Genomic DNA, 9,867 nt, shown 5'->3' on the forward strand with positions numbered 1-9,867 from the left:
AATCCTTTATTCTTTTTTTTTTTATTCCCCTTTTTTTTGTCTCAGAACACCAAGCTGGTGGAGTTGAAGCAGAAATATGACGACCAACAGAGGGCACTACAACAAACACACACCTACAAACAACAATGTGAAAAGGACATACTGGGATACCAGACTGAGCTGGAAGAGTTGAGGTAATTCTGGGACAATTCTTTCTTTCTTTCTTACTTTCTTTCTTTTCTAAGGGGAAATACTATCACTTTTCAATAACTGTGAAATGTGGTTTTATAATTCGGGAATATAATATAATTCTAGAGTACTAATGTAATTGAGTGCATTTTTGTTGTTATTAGTATTATAATTTAATTTTTATTTTTTAAAGTAGTGGATTTTTATATACAATAATAATCAAAATAAGGGGTAAATAAGGCAGCATTGTTTGATTAAGGACACTATTATATGAAGCCATAGTTATTCTTACCTACATTACTCAACTAGACTATTGAGAATGTATTTATTTATTTATTTATTTATTTTATGTGACTGATGCAGTTCCTCTGGGTTAGTTAAGCAAATCTGTCAGTGCTGGTGATAAATGCAGCATGACGAATATGTCCACGCTGTCTTTTCAACATGCCTGTGTGCACTACCAAGAACCATTTATTTTTAAAGAATCGTATACTAAAGGACAGAAAGGTCATTGAGAAAAGCCTGCTGCTAAAATGTTCTGTTTATAATATATGAAGCCTAAAATAAATGTTGCATTTCAACGATTGACACTTGACACTGGTTCACTGTTTTTTACTCGTAATAAGTGATTTGAATGAATGCAGAGTTTCGCAGTGTTTAAGAAAGGGATAGCAAGCGCTTTTTTTTTTTTCTTCGCAGTGCAGAAGTAGCTGAATCGATATAAATAGCGGGTAAAAAATGAAATCCTCCTTTATTTCGATCTAGAATTCTTCCTGCTCTGAATCCTACATAGAAATAGTAAAAAGCAGTGATTTATTTATTTATTTTTTAATTTATAAATTTTTTTTACTCATCTTCAGTTAAATGATGGACGAAATCACCCAGTAATATAATAATAGGAAAGTAATATAATAAAGAAAAGGTTTAGAATAGCTGGCCAGCTCTGTATGTTACTATGGTTTTAGTTGTTTACTGTGTAATGCAGTGTGCTAATTTAGAACGGTGATAAAAAAAAGTACTGACCAGAACCACCTGTGCTTTGGATGCACACCTTCCAGCCAATCAGAATTGACCATAAAATAAATTCTAAAATAGGACTAATGCACTGTAGTCTACTAAACTGTAACTTGTGTTTAGCGGTTTCGCTTATCCGCAAGCTTGTCATCTGTTAATAATCTCATAAATATCTTTCATTTGAAATTCTTAGCTCAATGAGACTTTACATCACATCAGTATGATAAACCATTAAAACAAAAGTAACAAGCTTACAGTTATGATCCTTTTTTCTTTTTCTTCTATCTGTGTTTTTCTTCACAGTCCAATGATAACAAGTTCTAGTTTGAGTTTCTTAAAAGGATTTACTTCTTATAAGGAAATTGTTTGATGTTACTTTTTAAATTTTTATGTTTGAGTCGCTTAAAGCTTATTGTGACATTGACACAAAATGCACTCTGCATACAATCAGATGGTATTGTACAGTGTTTTATAGGAATTTTAATTGGCCGTTTAGTGTGAAAATATCAGCTATCAAAATAAATTCAGTAACACAGGCAAAAATGATTTAAACAGTGGTGATTGTAAATGTATTGTAAACAGAATTATGTACAGTAAATAGGGATTATATAAAGCAGCGATTATTGGGACCTAACTGACTTAGAGAACAAACAGCTATTAGGCACACACACACACACACACACACACACACACACACACACACACACACACACACACACACACACACACACACACACACAGAGGAAGCCTTTAGCACTATGCTTGGCATGATGTGCTAACTATGCCAGGAAAATGTTTGTATCATTTCTTGGAAGAAGGGAGTTATACGTGTGTATACTGACATCATGATTTTTTTTTTTCCTCATACCCCCAACCGTACAGGTCCGAAAAGTGCCGACTGCAGTCTGAATGTCAAGCTCTCAGGGAGACCAACAAGGTAACATAATAGAGGTCATATTTCATACAGGCTGAGAGGTCACACAGTTTTGTATCTAAAGTACATGATAAATGATTAGATCTTTTAGTTCAACACTAACATATGGTATGACGGGGTTGACACATCATAAATCTATTAGCTAACTTATCAGGCTTTGTGAGTTGACTAGGTGTAGAGTGGTAGATATAATAATCTAATGAAATTTTTCTCATTAGAGCTGATTAGATATTTAAACGCATTAATCCACAAACAAGTGTTTAAATATACATTTTCTGAGATTCATCACATTTTTGAATGAGAAGTAAAAATTGCATTTGTTTTGAACACATCTTGGACAACTGTAAATAAAAAAAAATAGCATAGACATTCCGCGTGATCTTCTCCCAGGCATCAAGGCTGTTTCACTCCTGAAGACATTTTATTTGATTACTTCCACTTTTAAAATGCAGGCTGATGGTAAAGCAGTTAACAACACATCATGCATCATGTGACAAAAGGTTATAGGTTTGCATAATTCTAATGGTAGTACTGTCTGTGTGTTTGTGTGTAGGAGTCAGGGTTTGTTTCAAATAAAGGCACATCTGCAGAGCAGGTTGTGCAGCTGCAGACACATCTGCAGCGCTGTCTGGTGGAGATTCAGCAGAGAGATATTGGCTTCCAGCAGCTCAACATCAAGGTGTGTGATCAAACCAGCACACAAAACTCTTCATATCTGCAAAATCAGCATACCATCTTTTCAGGATATTATATATTTCTCTATTTGATTGGCTCTGTTTGTTAGACTCAAATCCAAGTCTCTGTTTTTGGGTTTAATGCCTTTTTTTATTATTAATTTTCCTGTTTGTCAAATTTCTGTGAATTTCTGTGTTGTATTGCAGCTGCAGCAGTCTGTAGAGGAAAAAGCGGCCGTTTCTGCTCAACTGCGAGCTGTATCTCAGACTCTAAGAGAAACCCAGCTCAGACTGAGTGAGCTACAGAACCGCTATTACTGGATAGCAAATCAACAACAAATCCAGCATTCACCCACACAGGTATCAAGTGTTTATTTCTGCCTGCATTTGTCTTCAAGTGAGATGTTTTCAGCCGCCTTGTACTTGTTGTGCCAATTTTCTACAGACCTTTATGTGGGGGTTTATAATGCTACAGTGGCCCCGTTGTCTACATTTGCAGAGATTACAGCTGAATAGTTTTTTATAGGACTTGTGCAGGATTGGGTTTTTCCTGGCTTTGGCTTGGGCTGGGTTCATTGTTTGGTTAATCTTGAGATTTAGGCTTGTCTAAAGCAGCTGTTTTGCACCACGGACCGGTTTAATGTCAGACAATATTTTCACGGACCGGCCTTTAAGGTGTGGCGGATAAATACAATAAAATAAAATGATACGCCCGGCATAAAAACTGGTATTTTCTAAATAATAATAATAAACGTGAATCCACTGTGTTGTTTTTTTTGTTCATTTTGCTCGCTTGGGGGTTTAAATTTAGCAGGAATGTTTTGTGTGTTAGCGGCCGGAGCCCCTTTAGGAAGGTAGTGGATGGAGGTAAGTCATGTGACCGAGGCATCATGACATGCATTAAGAGTGCGTCGTAGACAGATGTGGCGAAGAGAATCCGGTAATTTTCCAAAATAAAACCGTTCAGAATCAGATAATAAATAAAACAGAAATAATGTAAGTGATGTATTCTTTCTGTGCGGCCCGGTAATAATTGACCCACGGACTGGTGCCAGTCTGCGGCCCGGGGGTTGGGGACCACTGATCTAAAGTTTACATTAGATGATAAGACCAAAGAGCAACATGCTAATAATGCTGATGATCAAAGTGATTTATATATCTTTGGGTAGCAATACCCAAACGACGCTGTTTTAATAACTGTTAAGCTTTAAATGTGTATTGCTTTTATATGTTAATATTACAATTTTATTAGTATTACTAATATTATTTTAAGAAATAAAACTTTTAACATAGAATGCACCTTATCACAGGGTACGGGTTGTGTGGAAGTTGCTCCAGGAGCTCCTCAGGAAATCAGCAGTGCTACAAGCGATCTGGATGGATTGGACATCAGAGAACTCAAAAGCAGGTGAAATAATTATGCATGCAGAAACAAGGCAAGGCAGGCCTGCTTTTCTGGGCTGTCGTCCACTGTGGAACACTAGAACCCTATAACAAGTCATTGATACACTATTTAAAAAGATGTTACATAGAAAAAAATGTTTCTATATTGAAGATAAAAAGATGAATGAATGTTGTTGCCTCCTTTGTTTAGACTGGCAGAAGCCGAGCTCCAGCTTGACTCAACACAGCAAAATGTGTCTCAGCTCAACGACAGGCTGGAGGAAGAGAGGGTGCGGAGACAGGCAGCTGAAGAAGCACTGGGTTTTGCTGAGCAGAGGATGAAGAGGTACTGGGGCAGTTATGTTCACCTATGCTAATGCTCTTTTGTTCCATATTGTCTATATAGTACACTTGTTTCAGTATCTGTCGTTTTGTTCATGCACCTGTTTGTTCATGCAATTGACCAATTGCTAAGAGTAACAGCGTTTTTTACAAAAATGATAGGACATTATAGCCATTATAAATCATAGTGTTTTGGATACTTAAGTACATTTGAAAGCAAATACATTTGTACTTTTACTTAAGTGAAAGTTTAAAGGGAGCACTTTTACCGGAGTGTAATATTTTACCGAGTGTATCTCTATTTTAACTCCAGTACATGGTTTGTGTACTTCATCCACCACTGGTTTTTACCCACAAGATATGAACAGTGGTTTAAATTAGAACCAAATGGTGTTTATCAGGGCTGCTTTTGTTATGCAAGAATGAGCTAAGGTATAGCAAATAGCTCAGTAAGTGAGTTTACAGTCGGTACTTACCACTTATACTTATGGTCAATGTTCAAATAGTAACTGAATCTCATTGTTTGTAATTGCATCATTTTATGCCATATGATTTGATGATTGGATAATTATATAAGTAAGGAGGTATACAGGAGATCCTAGTTTTCTCCAGTAACTTTGTAAGAAAAAAAAAAAAAAAAAACTCTAATTCATCTTTGATTATGTATTTTTTGTAATCATCCCAAATACTGTATTAATTTTCACTTGTATCCAACTGCAGTTACTAAATTTTCTTAAATGAACTCATTACAATAATGTCTTACTTAGTGCTTATGAAATTCCAGTAAACATTAGTTAGCATCTATTTTTAACACAAGCCATACATTAACAATATTATGCATGTTGAACGTGTGTGTGTGTGTGTGTGTGTGTGTGTGTGTGTGTGTGTGTGTGTGTGTGTGTGTGTGTGTGTGTGTGTGTGTGTGTGTGTGTGTGTGTGTGTGTGTGTGTGTGTGTCAGTGTCAGTATGGAACCTAGCCCTTCTAGAACTTCTCAGCGAGACTTCAGTATCCAGTTAGAGCCCGAGGACGAGTGGGAAGCTCTGATTTTAGACCCGACGCAACCTCTGGTTATGCGCACAGTAAGTATATGATTCCGTGAGGTGAAGGTGTGGAACACTCTAAAGTTCAGCTTACATCTCTATTGACTAAAATTACTCTCCTGGTGGCTCATTATGCTGAACGGAACTATACAGTATAAAAGTAGCTCAAAAACTAGTTTTAAGTCTTGTAATTCTGTTACCTGTGAGTATAAATAAATCTTGTTTACATTAATCTGTTTGTTAGTGAAGTATAGAATAGGGCCGTCATGATAAAGGTTGCCATGGTCACGGCCCACATTTAATTAAGTTAATGATTAATGAAAAACTTAGATTAGTAAATACCTTTAAATACTTTGTGTTCATTATTGCCGGTTTATGGAATTCTTGATTCTTATTGATCAGAACGTTTTGATAAATTGCTATAATCACAATTCTGACATTAGTTCCAGCTGAAATTTAAATGTCAGGATTTTTAATTGTTGAAATAAATTTGTCTGTAAAGAATTCCATGTACATGAATACGCTAACTTGTTTGATGGACATTCCACAACATTAAAATGACTTTAATATCTATAAAATGCATGTTGGTTTATAATTACTTTACCATAGCCCCATATTTAATTTTGTACATGGATCAGTCTCTGCTTAAAAGAAGAAAAAAAAAAATACTTACTATTGCTTGTATTTCCAGATGAAGAGTGGTGTCCACTCGTTCCGCCGCTGGTTACGAGGCCGCAGTCTTTACTGCACCAAGATGCTGACCTCCAGAGCAAAATCCCGCTATTTCTTCCTGACCTACCTGCTCGTCCTCCATATCCTCGTCTTCATGTGCTTCGCTGGAGCTTTATAGATGTTTCAAACCACGGGCGCTTTACATGCACGTACAAGAACGAGTGTAATTCTCCAGTGTTGTGGTCAAAAGGGCTGATAACCAAAAGCTGTTTAATCAGTTATCAAACACCAATAACTTATTTAATTATTTAATTTCTTAACATTTTTTTTGGTCACTCTATCAAAGATATCAAACAACCATTTTACTGGTATTAAAATGTGCAAACAAATTTTTAGAACATGAAGGACCACATACAGCCACATACTCCTTTATCTAACAGTGTGAAAGAATAGTGTTGCTATGGATTAATTACTGATGTGGCTAATCAATCAGTGGGATTTTTTATATCGACGGCCCCTAACTTCCATTAACTCTTCTTTATTAAGCAGAATGTCTGTCAAATGACTGATTTTAACAGCATCAGCTCTCTGTGTATCAGGGCCTTTATTCATTAACAGCTGACAGCAACATACTCCAGTTTCAGTGTAAATATTTCTTACAAGGCTGAACTATCTATCCGTCTCCATGCTAAATATGGGATTATTCAGTAATAAGGTTTATCTGAGACATGTTTTGGTGTTTGTTAACTGATTGCGTTTGACAGTTTTGACAGCATCAGATGTCATTGTGTCCACTCATCGAGCATCTGTTATTCTCGCTGCTGCTGCGGTTATTGTACTAAATGTTTATTTAGGGATTACAGACAGTGAAGCAGGACTCGGGGTGACATTTTCTAAAACAGGACTCTATATCTACTGGTTAGGCCTGTGTCAATATTGCATTTGATCGTCATAATTGGCTAAATTTTAAACATGGTTTGTGGTCCTAGAACAATATACTTTGGGGGGGGGGGGGGACATAATAAATCTTACTGCACAGCGCAGTATATAGGCAGTATCCTACAGAAGAGGTGTGACAATATTGTGCATGTCAAATATTGCAATATATAAACTCCATTCTATTACACACTTTCTCACGCTTTAACACCACATGCACACGTGATGAGAAAGTGCTGTGTAAATAGTGTGTTTGTGTGGGTTGTGACTGGTGACACTACTCAGAGGTTTGGACACCGTGTGTATATGTGTGTATATTGACTGTAAAGATGGTGTTAAACATGGCCCGAGAAGCATTAACGGTCTGCAGAATGTAGTGTACGTCTTGCTCGAACATGCCTGATTCAGCTCATCAGTTCCTTAACCCCAAACCGCATGCAGTGTTTTTTTGGTTTTTTTGCACATTAGTATGTTGAAGCAATGTGTTTCCAGTGGGGTTTTTTTGTTCGGTTTTTTTTTGCTCTAGCATAGATAACAAAGCTGATTATTTCATTACTCACTCACTCTAATATGATGAAAACCTTCTCATTTTTATAGCTCATCTTTTATAGTGCATTTTGGGTGTAGTATAGTCTTAAATCCTGCTTTCCATGTGTTTACCTTTTGGGAAAAAAAGGCTTAAAATGATGGCATTCTATCAAATCCAGTAAATATTGTATTACATATAGGTACAGCACTAGAAACTAACACAATGACGTACTGAAATATGATAACTCGTCAACACATATATGTTAAATACATAGGGGCATGTAGCATGTGTGATGTGGGTGTGTTCTGAGGGGCTGAGGTGGGTCAGAGCAGGAACGGCTGTATTGCACAGAACACTGCTGTATGTTATGCTACTGTGTGTGTGTGTGTGTGTGTGTGTGTGTGTGTGTGTGTGTGTGTGTGTGTGTGTGTGTGTGTGTGTGTACATATATATTCTACAGATGATGTACCATAACACTGAATGTTTACAGGCTGATTTACTGTATAATGCTGTTCTACACTAAAGTGATCTGTAAATATGGGGTGATTTCAAGCTAAAAAGGATCTCTATTTAAAAATGAAAACTACTGATGCATTCAAATTGTCCTATTTTCTATATAGGGTCTATTTTTGAGGAGAATCGTTCGACTAGAGAGAGACTGTGGCTGTCCTTAGTTGTTGGGCTGAAATGTGTGCAATATGGTGGAATGGTTTTTTTTATTATTATTTAAATGAAGCTCATTTTAAATAAAGCTGTTAGAAAACTTTCTATTGAAACTGTTGTTGCGTTCAGTTTTATTTGTTTAACACCTTATTTTTCTATGCAGCAGCTTTTCAGAATTCGGGATGTACAGATTTCTGTTTATATCCAAAATGAAGAAGCCAGAGGTGATCATTTCAAGCCAGTTTCTCTCTCCGACAAAATGAGAAACCTTGAGAGGAACCGGACTTGAAAGAGAACATCATCGTATTGGTGATACTGACTAGGTAGATTGGAGTTCCTAGGATTACAGCAGCATCTTGGACATAAATTGTGTTTTAAAAGTGACTTTAGGGTCCATAGAGCAGACAGTAAGACACAAGTATTAAAGCTCCAAGCTCTATAATATTCATGTCCACCATTAACTACACATCCTATCTATAAAAATTAAACATTACAATGGAAATAATGCTTCAAAAATCATTTTTAATGCTGAGGGTAATGGGCAGATATGAGAATAGAGCTATATTGTGTTCCTTAATAGCGAAAAAAAGATGTTCAGGTTTACTTTACCCAGATTGTTGCCCTGTCAAAAAGAGTTGTGTACAATTGTTTATACTATAACAAAAAAATTATCCACACAAAACATTTCATTCCATATACAGGTGGAATAAATTGGAATATCATTAAAAAAAAGTTGATTTAGTAATTCAATACAAAAAGTGAAACTTGTATATTGTATAGATTTATCACACACAGTATGATATATTTCAAGTGTTTATTTCTTTAAATTTTTGATGATTATGGTTTACAGCTAATGAAAACCCAAGATTCAGTATCTCAAAAAAATTTGAATATTGTGAAAAAGTTCAATATTGCAGACTCGTGGTGTCACACTCGAATCAGCTAATTAAATCCAAACACCTGCAAAAGTTTTCAGAGCCTTTAAATCAGGGGTCTCCAATCATTTCCAGAAAGGGCCAGTGTGGGTGCAGGTTTTTATTCCAACCAAGCAAGTCCACATCAATTCTACCTGTTCAAATCTAATGACCTTCATTATCAATGACTATCAGGTGTGACCATTGATTGGTTGGAATGAAAACCTGCACCCACACTGGCCCTTTCTGGAGAAGATTGGAGACCCCTGCTTTAAATGGTGTCTCCGTCTGGTTCAGGCTACACAATCATGGGGGAAACCTGCTGACTTGACAGTTGTTTAAAAGACAATCATTGACACCCTGCACATGGAGGGTAAGAAACAAAAGGTCATCGCTAAAGAAGCTGGCTGTTTTCAGAGTGCTGTATCCAAGCACATTAATGGAAAGTTGAATGAAAGGAAAAAATGTGGTAGAAAAAGGTGAAACAAAGCCCATTAAATTTGGGGGAGATTCACAAAAAGTAGACTGCAGCTGAAGTCAGGGCTTCAAAAGCCACTACGCATAGACGTATCCAGTGGCTACAACTGACACATTCCT

The 9,867-nt window shown here is 36.4% G+C and overlaps 1 protein-coding gene across 5 annotated transcripts in view; it reads left to right on the top strand.

Moving 5' to 3' along the window:
* Positions 1–8,469, top strand: part of LOC310732376 (uncharacterized protein) — a 53,339-nt gene extending 44,870 nt beyond the window's left edge. For all 5 annotated transcript variants that reach the window (XM_083552797.1, XM_083552798.1, XM_083552795.1 and 2 more), the window contains exons 22-29: positions 46–173; positions 2,065–2,119; positions 2,670–2,795; positions 2,998–3,150; positions 4,101–4,198; positions 4,385–4,519; positions 5,481–5,595; positions 6,248–8,469. In XM_083552797.1, coding sequence (XP_083408923.1) covers positions 46–173; positions 2,065–2,119; positions 2,670–2,795; positions 2,998–3,150; positions 4,101–4,198; positions 4,385–4,519; positions 5,481–5,595; positions 6,248–6,406 — 969 coding nt within the window. In that variant the 3' untranslated portion in view covers positions 6,407–8,469. The remainder of the gene's footprint in view (positions 1–45; positions 174–2,064; positions 2,120–2,669; positions 2,796–2,997; positions 3,151–4,100; positions 4,199–4,384; positions 4,520–5,480; positions 5,596–6,247) is intronic.
* The last annotated feature ends 1,398 nt before the right edge of the window (positions 8,470–9,867 follow it).

This window comes from Silurus aristotelis (genome assembly GCF_946808225.1).
Source record: "Silurus aristotelis genome assembly, chromosome: 10".
NCBI lineage: Eukaryota > Metazoa > Chordata > Actinopteri > Siluriformes > Siluridae > Silurus > Silurus aristotelis.